The sequence below is a fragment of the Garra rufa genome, chromosome 16 (genome assembly GCF_049309525.1).
Source record: "Garra rufa chromosome 16, GarRuf1.0, whole genome shotgun sequence".
Classification (NCBI taxonomy): domain Eukaryota; kingdom Metazoa; phylum Chordata; class Actinopteri; order Cypriniformes; family Cyprinidae; genus Garra; species Garra rufa.
The window spans coordinates 39131219-39146834 of NC_133376.1; the positions used below are offsets into that span (position 1 = coordinate 39131219).

The 15616-nt window shown below is 39.7% G+C and overlaps 1 protein-coding gene across 1 annotated transcript in view; it reads left to right on the plus strand.

Moving 5' to 3' along the window:
- Positions 1–15616, plus strand: part of slit3 (slit homolog 3 (Drosophila)) — a 219498-nt gene that overhangs the window by 11717 nt on the left and 192165 nt on the right. The window contains exons 2-4 of the mRNA XM_073820423.1: positions 2985–3056; positions 6716–6787; positions 9464–9535. Of these exons, the coding sequence (XP_073676524.1) occupies positions 2985–3056; positions 6716–6787; positions 9464–9535 (216 nt within the window). The remainder of the gene's footprint in view (positions 1–2984; positions 3057–6715; positions 6788–9463; positions 9536–15616) is intronic.

Below are 15616 nucleotides of genomic sequence, written 5' to 3' on the forward strand. Positions count from 1 at the left end.
TACCCCAAGTCTGTGCAGTAGTGATTCATTTGGAGCCCAAGCTCAAATCAGTGCAGTGGAGATTTATTTGGAAGCCAAGTCTGTGCTCTAAAAGAATCACTACTGCGCAGACTCAGTCTCTGAATGAATCACTACGCTGATGAATCAGTAGTGATTCATTTGGAGCAGACTCAGGCTCCAAAGGAATCACTACTGTACAGACTTGGGCTCCAAACCAATAACTACTGTGCAAACTCGGGGCTCGGAATGAATCAGTACTGCGCAGACTCTGCTTCCAAATAAATCACAACTGCGCTGATTCGATCTTGGGCTCCAAATGAATCACTACTGTGCTGATTCAAGATTGGGCTCCAAATAAATCACTGCTTTACAGACTTGGGGTCCAAATAAATCACCACTACTTCAAGTCTGGCTCCAAAGGAAACACCACTGCACAAACTCAGCCTCCTAATGAATCACTACGTTGATGAATCAGTAGTGATTTATTTGGAGCAGACTCCGACTCCGAAAGAATCACTACTGCGCAGACTCAGCCTCCGAATGAATCACTACTGCACAGACTCTGCCTCCAAATAAATCACTAGGCTGATGAATCAGTAGTGATTCATTTGGAGCAGACTCAGGCTCCAAAGGAATCACTACTGTACAGACTTGAGCCCCAAACCAATAACTATTGTGCAAACACAGGGCTCCGAATGAATCACTACTGCGCAGATTTGGCTTCCAAATAAATCACAACTGCGCTGATTCGAGATTGGGCTCCAAATGAATCACTACTGTGCTGATTCGAGCTTGGGCTCCAAATAAATCACTACTTTACAGACTTGGGGTCCAAATGAATCACCATTACTTCGTGTCTGGCTCCAAAGGAAACACTACTGCACAAACTCAGCCTCCTAATGAATCACTACGTTGATCAATCAGTAGTGATTTATTTGGAGCAGACTCAGGCTCCAAAAGAATCACTACAGTACAGACTCGGGGCTCCAAAAGAATCGCTACTGCGCAGACTGGACCTCCAAATAAATCACTATGCTGATAAATCAGTGGTGATTCATTTGGAGCAGACTCGGACTCGGCTTCTAAATAAATCTCAACTGCGCTGATTCGAGCTTGGGCTCCAAATGAATCACTACTTCACAGACTTGGGGTCCAAATGAATCACTACTGCACAGACTTGGGGTCCAAATTAGGGATGCACGATATTTATCGCTTGCAGTATCTCTGTTATTAAATTTATTTAAAAATGGTTATTCCTGTACAGCTATGATAAGCTGTTTCTCCACCTTGGCAGTGCTTTCAATGTTATGAAGGGAAAGGATGAAGTTGATTGGTTGGTTCATGTCATATGACCTGCGTTGGGCTTGCGGCATTCTGAAAAGTTGATGTTTTTATCTCGATTCTGATGTTTTTATTCCCCGCCTTGTACGATTTAGTTGCTGCACACATTCATAATATGATCAATAAGAAGCTTTAACGGACATTTGACGTTCCTCCATGATGCACTTTTCATTTTTTCCAGGTTGACAAATGTCAAAGCATTTTATTTATTTAGAATTGTGGTGCCTTACACAAAAAATAAATTTTTTTTTGAAGAGTCAGGACTGATGTTTGCTATGATTGTTAGACCCAGATATATACAGTAATATACATTTCATTAGTTTATCTCAGATTTTGTATTCTCCTGGGTGCACAAAATTATCATATAAAAATATGAACGTATCAGTATCGGTATCGGCCACAAGAAGGACTTAATTATCGGCTATCGGTATCAATAAAAAATTTTCATATCGTGCATCCCTAGTCCAAATGAATCACCACTACTCCAAGTCTGGCTCCAAATTAATCACTACTCTGCAAACTTTGGCTCCAATGAGTCACTACGCTGATGAATTAATAGTGATTCATTTGGAGCACATTCAGGCTCCAAATGAATCACTACTGTACAGAGTCATGTTCCGAAAGAATCACTACTGCGCAAACTCTGGCTCCAAATGAATCACTACTGTACAGAACTTGTGCTCCAAATCAATCACTTTTGTGTACATCTGGGCTCAAAATGAATCACTGTGCTGATGGATCAGTAGTGATTCTTTTGGAGTAGACTCAGGCTCCAAATGTATAACTATACTGTGCAGACTTGGTCTCCAAATGATTTTATCGGTGCAAAATGACAGCGGCCATATTGGGATGTTTTGGCTTCACTTTTCTACAGTGGAAGAAAGTGTAAATGATTTTTTTTTACAGAAACAATTAATGTCCTTCGATGTGTGCTTGGAACTGCTCATGCATGGCAGAAATATAAACACTATCTGAGCATAAGAAACAACATTTATGGGAAAGTTCATGTCAGATTTTCTTGCTGCTTTGAAACATGGTATTTAACTGTGAGTATGGCAAGCCGTTTTTGGGAATTTAGCATTTTTCTATTCAAGTAGATCAGACATGGTCTTGCATGACCGAAATAACTGCCCGGAGGCGTTGCAAATTATGGCCGTTGAGTAAACAGACTTTCTTTGAAAGGGACTTTGACCCAGTTAAACATATTAAGAAAAGAATTGCATTGTATAGAGTTATTGTACATGTAGAACAGAAAAGGGCAGGTGTACGCTGACGTGACCCCGAGCCGTGCACGAGAGTGTGTGTATGGGAACGTTTAGAACCGAGGCAGCTCAATAGCAGCATGCTGAAAGAGAGTCGTCTAAAGCACAGTGAATGCAAGGCAAAGTCGGCCTCTCAGACTCGGTATTCCACAGCATGGCACTAATGCACCCTGGCAGACGCCAGCTTTGAACAGCGTTGCCCCGCGGGCATCTGGTGCGAGTCGGGGCCGCTGAGGCACTGCCAGGGAGCCTCTGTATTTAAATTCTCTGTTTACTGGCTCTGCTGTGAGCGGAGACTTGAAAAATCATGTTTGAAAACATAAGTGAAATGAAAAGCTTTTAACTTTTTGCTCAATCCCTCTCCCTTTTTTTTCTTCCCAGGGATCTGGACCGGAATAACATCACCCGGATCACCAAAGTGGACTTCTCTGGCCTCAAGAACCTGCGCGTGCTGTAAGATGTCACTCTGTATCTCTCGCTCTTACAGTTAATCTTTCCTTTAACTCCCAAGTTGCCCTCCTCTTCCGTGTTGTCTTTACAGTCAAAGCCATCAAAGGGTTCGAGGCTGAAAGCCGGGAGGATTACGGCACAAGTCATAATAAAACAAACTGACATTTAAGCTGAGTAAATCCGACACATTCAACATGACCCTGTGACTGAACCACGCATGAAGTCATTGCCTTAGATGCAGTCAATCTTCAAGCTTGTTCTTAAGTTTGAAGAATATGTAACAATATATTCCATTCCCGAAACCCGAATCTTTAGAATAAATAAATGACGGACGGTTGCTCGGGAGAGGCGCAGGGCAGTGGTGATCTAGCCTCTTCGGGAGAAAGTGTTCTTTCAGCTTAATGACTGTAATCATGTATTTCTCCGTGCTGTTTTCTTCCTGAACGAGAGCCCGTAAAGAGAGTGGAATGGAGATAAAAATAAACAAGTGAAAAAAAGAGGAGTAAAATAAACGCCCAAGAGAGCAGTCGCAAGCGGAGGCAGTGGCTAGCGGGCAGCACCGAGGCAGTTTAAGGTGGTTTATGATTAACGGTCATGGCATGCACCAAAAGCGGCCTCTCCCTGGGCCCTGTGAACGGCCTCGGCACCCTCTTATCTCTCTGGAAGGCTTGCGCCGTGATCCCCTCCGTCTGATAGCACGGGACAAGCCTCCAATCACACCTATGCGCACCACGCGTAAGCTTCGCTCTGTGACCTAGACTTTTCCCACGCTTAAGTCGCCGGAGAAGTGTAAGCTGCACTGTAATTTATTATGTTCAAAAAAGACTTTAAATGTAATTTTTGAATTATTATGGTCGTTAGGTTTTTGGGCTGTCGTACCATATGACATTTTATGAAAAGAGTAACCTTGCCTTGTCATAAGAGACAAATAATCTTACATTTTAAGGGATTTTTAATGACTTTTAAGATACAGTTAAGAAGCTCTGCAAGGCTTCTCTCTATGAAATCACGTCATGTTTTATATATATATATACACACACATGCTCATTAAGGCTGCATTAATTTGATCAAAAATACAGAAAACAACTGTAATATTGCAAAATGTTATTACAATATAAAATAATGTTTTTTATTTTAATATACTTTACAATATAATTTCTTCCTGTGATGCAAAGCTAACTTTTCATCAGCTGTTACTCCAGTCTTCAGTGTCAGACGATCATTCAGAAATCATTCTAATATGCTGATTTATTATTAGAATTATTGATGTTGGAAACAGTTGTGCTGCCAAATATTTTTTTGAACCTGTGATTCTTTTTTTGTTCAGGATTCTTTGATTAATAACAAGTTAAAAAGAACAGCATTTATTTAAAATATAAATCTTTTCTAACCATGTAAATCTATGCTATCACTTTTTATTAATTTTAAGCATTGTTGGTGAATAAAATATTAATTTCTTTCAAAAAAAGCAAGAATAAAAATGTACTGACCCCAAACTTTTGAACAGTAGTTTATATTGTTAGAAAACCTTTCTATTTTAAATAAATGCAGTTTTTTTTTTTTTATCTTTTATTGATCAAAGAATCCTGAAAAAAGTATCACAGGTTCCAGATATTAGAAAATATTTTTGAAGGATCGTGTGACACTGAAGACTGCAGTAATGATTCTGAAAATTCAACTTTATTTACAGATATAAATACAATTTTAATGTATATTTATATAGAAAAACATTTTCACAATATTACCTTTTTTTGTATTTTTGATGAAATGAACACAGCCTTGATGAGCATAAGAAACTAATTTAAAAAAACATTAAAAATCTTACTGATCCCAAACTTTTGAGCAGTAGTGTATATATTTCTGAAAGTGTCTGCATGTTGGTTGCACCACATGACTTTGATTGGCAGACAGTGTTTTTTCAAACAATTATTATTATTATTTATTTAAAAAATATTATTTTTTATGAAATATTTTTCCTAAGAAACAAGCAATTAATTTGGATAAAAAATGGATACTTTTGGGACAAAAATCTTTCCCACACAAATTTCCTCAGAGAATATGCCAGCTATAATGTAATCTAAAATAAAATAAATATTAAGCATATTAGAATTATTAGTTCATAAATATTAAAACATTTTGGGAGAGTCACACCACATGACATTTTACAACCTGAACTAACCTTGCCCTTTCGTAACATGGTCAATCTATTTAAATAAAAAAAGCTTTTTAATGACTTTAACACACAGTTATCAGAATCTGCATGGGTCCTCTGATATGACTTCCTTTTTTTCTTGAATGTGCCTGGATTTTGGTTGCACCGTGTGACTTTTGATTGGCAAATGTTTTTTTTTTAAACATGAATAAGCACAATAATTAAATATTAAAATTAAAGACTGACCTTACTTTGGGACATAAATCTTTCCCATTCAAAAGTCCTCAGGGAAGCACCATCTGCACTGACCTGGGACCTACCTATAAACCAGCACTTGGTTAATGCTTAAGGCAAGAATAACAAAGACTATTCCAGCAATACCATGTGTGTTACCTCACCCTTTCAATCGAGAGGTCTTCTGCTCTGCTTGTCAGCCTCTGTGAAAGCATAGGTGTTTGCCTGTGTTCCATATGTTTCTATGCAAAACTTCAGAACATTTCTGTAAAGACGAGAAAGACAAAGAACAGAAAGAAGGAGGGATGCTGAAAAATGGCGAAAAAGAACCGTTATTATTCCTCAGCACACACCAAAACCCATCTGGTCAGGATCGAAAGGGATTACTTTTAATGCGAATACATAAACCACGGAGGGATTGATCTCCCATTTGTACGAATGAGCCAGATAGTTACTCAGGCTCAGATTTATGTTAGATTCAGACTATATGATATGTTTGTTATCAGTGAAGAATGCAATTATTACGTACAAATCAATTTAGGCTCGCCCTGTGGGATCGCCCGTGTTTTTGGCCTTGCCACGCTGGATTGTGCCTTAAAGCTGCGGCATTCATAAAAAAGCCTTTGGCTTAGCCAAATGCCTCAACTCTTCCTGACAGAATGATATGACAAAACATGGATTATGGCTGTAAAAACAGCTGCGTGTCTAAACATTTGCTTTAAAAACATCATTCATATTTCAGTAAGCGGAAGTCCACTTTAGAGCCACTTTTCTTCAGGATTGTCTCTCTTTTGGAGGATTGCTTGTATTATCCGGTGCCGAATATAATTTAGTGGCTGTGTGCGTCTTATGCGTGTCACTGCGCGTTTGCCCTGATTCAAAGAGACTCAAATATAAACAAGAAATAGCCATGGAGATGTGCTGTCTTTGTAATGCATCTGGAAAATTTTAAGGGCCCTGAAATATGACAGAGTCTTCAGGATAGTGGAAAGCTCTGAAAATACCCTCCGGTTCGTCGTCACTAGCATGCTGGACACGAAAGAGGGTCTGCTGAGGCAACCACGCACTTCATAAAATCAGAGAGAAATCTGCTTTGGGTTTTCATGAGAAAAGACTGCATGCTTATCATTCGCTGTTGTGACAAAGCAAAGTCACGAGGTCCTCTAGTTCTCTTTCAACTGTCATTTCAATCATTCCGGAGACCTAATCAATGTCAGTTGAAGTTGAATCGCCAGAGTTGATTGGATAATGAAGTTCTTTTTTTTTCCCCCCACAGACATCTGGAGAACAATCAAATAAGTGTGATTGAAAGAGGAGCGTTTCAGGATCTCAAACAGCTTGAAAGAATGTAAGTATCAAATAGAAGAAATGATTGAACTCGGATGCTGTCTCGATACATATTCCACATGTTTCTCTATGTGTGTTTTGGACAAAAAGAATTTGTAGCTGTTTATGAGCAACACATTGACCTTGTCAGTTTTAATCTAAAACATCTTCACAAAAGCGAACAGAGCTTTGAGAGTTTGAAGGTGACCTTCGTAACTTTCGTTTCAAGTCCAGTGGGTTTACGTGCTCGTTTTGCCCTCTGACATCTGGAGCGCAGCCATTTGCTCTCTTCTGGTGAGAATCTTAACACTTCCCAGTGAAACTGACCATTGGGTCAGACCAAACATTCTGGCTATTATTGAGATTGGACAAGGTCAAGGAATGTCTGGACTGTGGTTAGCATCCTTGAGTTTGTTTATGTGTGAATGTTTCAGTGTGTTTCATTCCCTGTAAATGTTTGCACGGTTCTGTCGGTGTTTAACCGAGTTTGTTGCCAGCTGCCACCACATGTTACTGACGAACGTACATCAAAATCAGCAGCCGTCATGCAGGGAACCGAAGTTTGTCAGTCTGTTTACCATCTCTGTGGTGGTTTGGTGGGGCTGGTTTATCTGGGTCTGAAAATCTACATTTCTAATCGTGTCACTTGTATTTGGAATTTCACAGTGTTTAACTCCATGACCCGCTCTCGACATCGTGACGGCCAGTGCGTCTGCTCCATCTGTCACCCCAGTGTGACATTTCGTTGTTGTTGTTGTTATAACTCAGCAGAAATATAAATAGCTTGACCCCACTATGAAAGCAAGTGCTCTAGAATTAATGATATGGAAACGGAAAGAACAGAAATGTTTTCATGCTACACATTGTGACTTACATGGTGTTTAAAATAGATTATAAACCATGGTTTAACAAGAGTCAGATTTGGGGTTACTCCTCCCCTCAAACCCTGACATCAAAGCATTTGAACTGAGGTCAATGACAAATAAGACAATTTTAAATGTCTAATTTAAAACATGTGTCAAGGTTTTAGAACTTTTAGAAGCAAGAACTTTTAGATTTAATCTTGTTTTTTTAAACAGTTTTATATAATTTAAGAAATGTTTACATTTATTTACTCCTTTCACCATAACACTGTATATATGTTTTTGAAAGTCTCTCGCCAAGACTGCATTTATTTGATCAAAACTTCAGTAAGAACATTGAAATTGTGGAATATTTTTAACATTTAAAATGTTCTATTTTGATAAAAAGGTAATTGCGACTTGTCTTGCAATTCAGACTTTTTTCTCAGAATTGCGTGACACAAACTCGCAATGCTGACTTATTTCTCGGAATTATTAGATATAAACTCGCAATTCTTACTTTTTGTCTCAGAACTGTGAGATACAAACTAGCAATTCAGATTGTTTTTCTCAGAATTATTAGATATAAACTCGCAATTTTTTTAAATTTTTTAAAAAGAATTATTAGATATAAACTCGCAATTCTAACTTTTTTTTCTCAGAATTATTAGATATAAACTCGCATTTTTTATTTGTTTAAAATAATTATTAGATATAAACCTGCTATTCATACTGTTTTTCAAAACTGAGATACAAACTTCTGATTCTTCAGAATTTTTTCTCAGAATTGCATGATATAAAGTCGCAATTGCAAGAAAAAAACTCATGTGAGATTTTAAACTTGCAATTCTGAGAAAAAAAGTCAGACACGTTATAACGTTATAACAATTGCGAGTTTATATCACACAATTCTGACTTTATAACTTGAAATTCCAAGTTTGTTTTACACAATTCTGAGGAAAAAAGTCTAAATTGCGAGATATAAACTTGCAATTGTGAGAAAAAGTCACAAGTGTGAGATGACAATATGGCAATTACCTTTGTTTTTATTAAGTGGCAGAAACTGGCTTCCGTAATTACAAGGATCATTTTTATTGTTATTGATGTTACAAGATATTTTCAAGCAGACTCAGGTATGGAGTTGAGGCCTTATAGTAAGAGAAAGCCAACTCGTTTCTTCAAGAGTGAGTCTGCTTGAAGCCTACAGCAAGGAACTGAGTTATAAACGTTTTAGATGCTCTAAGCAAAATGCTAGTGATGTTCCTCCTCCACATACCTTTGGTTTGCTCTGTGACCCTGTATCCTATCATCAAAACCCACGCTCCCGTGATAAGGGTCATTCTACCAAAGCCCACAGTCAGTCTGGCCAGGCTCATGTAAGTGATAATAGCCTTTAAAGAGCGCTGCTGGAGATAACCTAGGCCATCTTCAGAGGAAGTACATTTATTTCCCATCAGCCCCAGCACAGCTGTGACTCTTGACCCCAGGATGTAGCTATTGGCCAGTCGTGATGCTGCTGATCCTGATAACAGAGCTGACCTGGCTTGTTTCTTTAATCAGAAAGACAGATTGATCCGTCCATGTGTCGCTTGTGTTTGCCTTGTTGTCTCATCCGTCTAGGTATCGAGATGCCTGCGTGTCGCTGTGCAAGTCAAACAACCTTTCCATCTTTGTTTCCATGGTTTTCACTCTCTCTTTCTTCCTCAGATAGTCTAACTATCCAAACGCACACCCACTGATCTGTGCTCTGTATAAGGTCATTCTCACGGTGTCTTAAGTTTCGTTTCTTCCCTCCTGACTGTAGATGTTTTGACCACACTAACTCTTGCCCTTTCTCTGCCCTCTCTTCCTCACAGCCGCCTGAACCGGAACCGGCTGCAGGTCCTGCCGGAGCTGCTGTTCCAATCCACACCCAAGTTGGGCCGCCTGTAAGTCATCGCTTTCCTTTGATATCCGTGCCTGGAAAAGCTTGCGGTCGAACTTCCCACTGTTTTAATTTTGATCATTGTACTGGAAAGGATTTTGCTTAAATATTTGACTTTCCCAAACGCTGTTTAAAGGATGCTGTCAGTGCAGGGATGTTCTCGGGTGTTATTCCTTCAGCCCATCCAGATGTGATTCTTTCAGACGAACCGGGAATCCGGGCCAAGCTTAATGTGACACGACCTCTCCCTATGCTTTTGATGGAGAGGAGAAGGTGTGCTGGAGGGAATATTTTCCTTGGATAAACGACATTCTTATTTAGAATATTTTCCTGCTCTGCTTTGAATCAGGGACATTTTTTGGCTTAGCAGTCGGGGGATACTTCATTTATGAATTTACAATCGTCAAAATAACCAGCACGATCAGGTCAGGCCTGTGCTGGAGCAAAGGTTAAGCTTTACAATCGTTTATCTGAAGCTGATTGTGACACAGGAGTCACTCTAGAGCACCATTAAGTTCTATGAGCAACTTTGTGTTTCTGAAATGTTTCCATGAAGCAATAGAGATTAGTTTGGCTGGCTCTGATAATGGCATTTGAAGCTTTGTTTATAGTAGTTGGTTTACCCTGGTTTGAAAGATTACTAGACAGCTACTGCTATTACTTTGCACTATTATACAGTATGACACATGGTTGATCATAGCAGTTGGGACTGCAAATAGTTTTTACAGCCATCAACTCATTTAACATGCTTTTTTAGCTGGATATTAATGGCATCAAGCTTATTTATTCAGCTTTCAGATAATGTTTGAATCTCAATTTTGAAAAACTGACCATTATGACTTGTTTTGTGGTCCATGATCACACATTAATAAATGCTACAGTATACAGAATGACACATGGTTGATCACAGCATTTGGGATTACAAATTGCAAATTGTTCATTACCGATAACCGATACCGATAATTATTTTCTAAAATAATTTGATAATGAAAACCAGTACTAAAATAACAAAAGTTTGTCTAAATAAATGAAAAATAAAATGCTAAAAATCTCTAATAAATGCTACAATATACAGTATTATACATGGTTGATCAATTGTGGTTGAAAATTGTTTTCACGGATACCAGCTCATAGAACATGCTTTTCTAGCTAGATATTAATGGCATTATATAGACTAGAATTGGAAATGACAGTCTAATTTCTAAGTCAATACTAATGACTGATAACCGATACCGATAACCCAATAATTATTTCCTAAAATAATTTGGTTGATCACAGCAGTCAGGATTGCAAATTGATTTTACAGATAGCCACTCATAGAACATGCTTTTCTAGCTTGATATTAATGGCATTATATAGACTAGAATGGGAAATGACAGTCTAATTTCTAAGCCAATGGATCAAAACCTTTCATCAAAGTTGTCATACAGCCAAAACAATACCCGTTTTTTTTTTTTGGACAACTTTGTTGAACTTTTTTGATCCACTTCAAATGTTGACTACTGTATATCGTGCATCCCTAATTTCATGAAAACACTGATATTAGATTTTTTCTATTATAAATAGCTGTTTGATACTAGCCTATATTTTGATCTGTCTATTACAGGGAGAGAATAAGCAGGCCAAGGCGGAAGTCCAACGTTTACTATAAAAGTCTGTTCTTCTCTTTTCCAACAGCAAATTTAAAGTACCATTTATTCGTTCCATCTCATTTTAACATGTTCTAAATGTAAACTGGAGTACGCCTAATGAAGATTGTCCGGGGCGGGAGCGGTTTATGGCATGGTTTGTAACCTTGCCTTGTCAAGGTTCGTTACGCTGGTTGACGTTAGTGCGATATGAACGCCCTCACCCGTAACCTTCCCATTAAAAACCTCAAGCCCGACCAGCTAGGGAAAGCAAGCCGACCATGTCGTGCACGGGAAGGGTTAGGCGGAGCTAGGCTAGGGCCGTCCATGGCCAGCAAGACTGGAAACACTGACAGGGGTCAGGGAAAGGTAAAGAGCACGTTTTAACGCTGAGTAAGAAGGAGCGGAATGAAATGGGAGCAGAGGGCGTTGCAGATGAATTATGAAGGAAAGAGAGAGGACAGTACCCGTTGGGCGACGGAGACCAAGAAAGACAGGTCTGTGGGTCGTGGGGGGAAAAGCCCTGCAGAGACGTGTGCGGTAACGACTGCCGGAGGCCATTTGTGGTCAGCACTCTCTGCAGCCTGGAAAGACTGTGGTTACAGTTACAGATTTCACTGTGTGGGCTTAGAAATGCACCAGGCTTCTAGAAGTTCTTCCACCCTTGCCCTGTTCTTAGAAGGCTAGATCCTTCTGTCTAGCCCGTGAAACCTAATAATGAAAAGCGAATGACGATTTGGAAAGCAAGTCTTGAACATGCCTGCTCCTATTTATTAACCATGGAGCTAAATGAGAGCCTATATTAACTTCAGTTCCTGTTTCGGAGACGGGCCCCTGCGCTGCTAGTGTAGGATATTTCAGTCAGCGATACCCATGAGACCCGGCCACTCCCTGCCATTACCCCGAGCTCAGGTTGCACGTGATTGGTGCATTAAGAGGAATAGGAAAGCAGAATGCATCATCTTGTCTTATGTCCCCTTCCCCTCAGCCAATTTTAAACTTTCCCTCTTTAATCTTCTGGGCGCAATTATCCCTGCAGTTAGTCGGCATGAACTGACCAATACGCAGATTGATTGAATCTCAAGTTTGGGTGCCGAAGCTGGATTTTTCTTCCCTCTGAGAGTGCGTATTTGTTTGCGTCACGAAGGATGTCTTTTGTTTCTTTCGTTCAATCCACGACAAGTTTATTTTCCTTCCAAACGTTTGTTTTCTTTTGTTTAACAGAAACAAATCGCTCTCCCGCACATTGAGTTTTCTCTCCTCGTGTTCTGCCCCGCTCCTGTTGGCCCGAAGCGGTGGAGTTCAGTGCGACAGATGGGCGGGGGTCTGGCTCTCTTTGAGCCTTGCAAACACAAACCATCTCTCAGCTCCAGCCTGGATCTCAAACATGACTCCAGAAGTCTGCAGACTCTCTGAAGCCATTTAGCTCACTGGTAATGAGCTCTCCATAGCGTGCTTCAAAACGATTGCTGTTTTTGCCGAGTGCGCTGTGCTTTTAAAGTCTTGTAATGACTTCTTATGGCGCAGTTAAGCGATTGGTTAATGGCTTATTAACCCTTATTGCAACTTCACATTGAAATATCGTTCCAAACCTGTGTGATTTGAAATGTAGAAGAATATGTTGGTGAAGAATGTGGATGGCATAAAACTCCCCAAACCAGCATAAAAGCACCATAAATGTGGTTCATACGATTGTTGCTCTGAAGTCAGCTTTGTGTGAAAAACCAATTGAAAGTGAAGTGGATGTTCAATTGGTTGACAGTTCTGACTGATTCAAACTCAATGACCAAATTATTCGGGTTTGTAAACTGGAAGTGTTTCTTTAAAAAGATTTGAATTAAGTGTTTACAAATCGCTACCTCTTACAAGAAGTCTCATCAATGCTCGTAGAGCGCTAGGGTGAATTTTCAGTCACATAACTAGTGTGTGTCTTCAGACTGGAAATAGTGCATGATTCATATGAACTACTTTCACAGTATTTTTTTTTTTTTCTTTTTTCTGGAGTGTCATTTTGGAGCTTGACAGTCCCAGTCCTCATTGACTTTCATTATAATGATTTGCCGGCACTGACATGAGGGTGTGTAAATAATGACAAAATTTTCATTCTTGGGTGAACTAGTCCTTGAAGTATTTGGCTATAATAAAAACAAGCAGTTGTTGCTCGGCTGCTGTATAAATGGTGATTATCAAGTAATAAGGGATCATACTGTAACTCTGTCATTATATTGCTGTGTAAAGCGATGCAGTGTTTGTCTACCCACAATAGCTGGCTAATAATTCAGCATGCCCCAAGCACATAAACCATAGAGCTCTGGCTCAGGGCTTTCAGAAGTGGCCTACTGATTGTTTTCAGAGAAATGAACCCTCTCTGAATCCAGCCAAGCGTCTTCCAAAATAGGGCTGCACTCAGCCGGTTTCAAAAAGCTAGACAGCTTTGTGATTTACTCCAAAGACATATTTAGATAAATACAAGCTACAAAGACGTTGGAGTTCTGACAGAAAGCCAACTATATACAGAAAGCTCAACGACTTAACTTTTTTTCGGGAGAGGATTGTGCTGGCTTCCCAGGGTTGCGAGCTGATTGATATACACTAGGGGACTTTGAAATTCACAGTTTGGACCTGGTAGTGACCAGGATATGGGTGAGCTAACCCCCCAAAGGCAGATCAATCAGAGCAGAGGAAGCTAATATTCTCGACTAAGAGAAATGTTAATGACCTGTTCTTAGATGGAGGCAGTGGCATTTGCCGGTAGCTTCTTAACCTTGTCAGACTCGAGGAAACCGAGTACATGTGGGTCAGGCAGAAACCAAAGCGGACATCTGCCCGAGTCACTGCCCACGCAGCACTTTTGGTTTCTGCTGACGGGAGGAATGAATAAATAAACCTGTTTACACTGTTTTGTGAAGGAATGAAGCTGCATAGCTTTGTTTCATAAAACTGCTTGAGAGAGAATGCCAAGTATGGGAAGTGTGGAATAAACTCTTAACCAGCCAATAGCATTAGAATCAGCTTTAGGCTTTGTGTCTTTAAATATGTTTGCATTTAAGCCAAACATGTGCCCTGTTGCTGACATGCAACTGTTCAAATACAAAAGCACACCATTTTAGATCAAATACATACCTGCCTATAAATTGCTACCAGTGAGTAAACTTTTTCTGAACTACTGAAAGATGTGCACATGAATATCTTCTATATGCAGATGTTCAAATTCAGTCCGCAGCCAGATTCTCTCCTACACCACAATGTGTAGTTTGCAGCTGTAGGCGAAATCTAAAATGCTGGCTATATATTTTATTGGACAAGAGGTTTTTATGTATGTTGTGTGCACCGAAATATCCGTACGTACATGTGTAAGCAATTTAGCATCCAAATAAAGGAAAATATGCACGATAGGGGGAGCGTTTAGTTAGTAAATTTAGATACATTTAAGGCCTCCTTTTTACATTGTTGGCACGAGATTATGTGAAATAAGTTTGTTTAGTTTCCTCTGTGGTTTATAAAAGCACAATCTGTGAGGGCCGTGCAAAGCACAGTGGCAGATTGTGCAGTTGTGCAACTGTGGTTATTTACTGTATGGTCAGATTTCTGTATCCGAGAGGTAAAAAAGTCATTGCGTTTTCGCTGAAAGCTGACTTATAGCCTTGTTATACATTTCCCACTTCCACAGCATGTTGTGGAATCGTATCCTCTCCCTGGGTGCTGTTTGTGCCTCATTCAGTCACAGATCAGGTGGATCTGGATGACAGGTTGACTCAGAGAAGTGGTGGCCTGTGGGAACACGGTTTGCTGTATTTATGGGGGAGATGGGGTAGGTCTGTAGCGTTAATAAATCTCCTGCATGCTGTGGGGCCCACAGAGCCACCCAGTGTTCCTAAAGCTGCACTGCTGTGACTTTTGGACTGCTGTGATTCTGCTAATGTCTCAGCTTTGTCTCTCACATGCACGCCTCCACAGACCCACCAGAGAGAATCTTGGGTCGGTTTGTAATGCAGAGTAAACTGTTGATTTATTTTGTTTTAGTAAGCCCTGATTGTTAAAAATTAACCCAACGGTCTGTGCTGTGTCGTAATAGCAGTACCAGATGTTTTCAATATCAAGTATGATAAGATAAATCTATGTGGCGTCAGAAAAAGTGGTTTTGTACTGCGGTATTCATGTTTAAAGATTTTCTGACTTCTTCGCATTTGCTATTCTGGCTCCACTGATTATCTGACGCTGAATACTCATGACTCTATTAATCAGCTTAGCTAGAGGCAGGATTAATTATCATTATTTCGTTATTGATTTCATGTTACCCTGCCTAAGCGATGTTGATAAAATGTTAGTCTTACAAGTAAGAGGTAAAAGAAAGAGGAAACCTGCAGGGAAATTTGTGTAATGATGATTGATTTGTAGCTCTAACATCTCAAATGTTTAGAGATTTGTTAAAGCCAAAATTAAATCCCTTTTTGCCC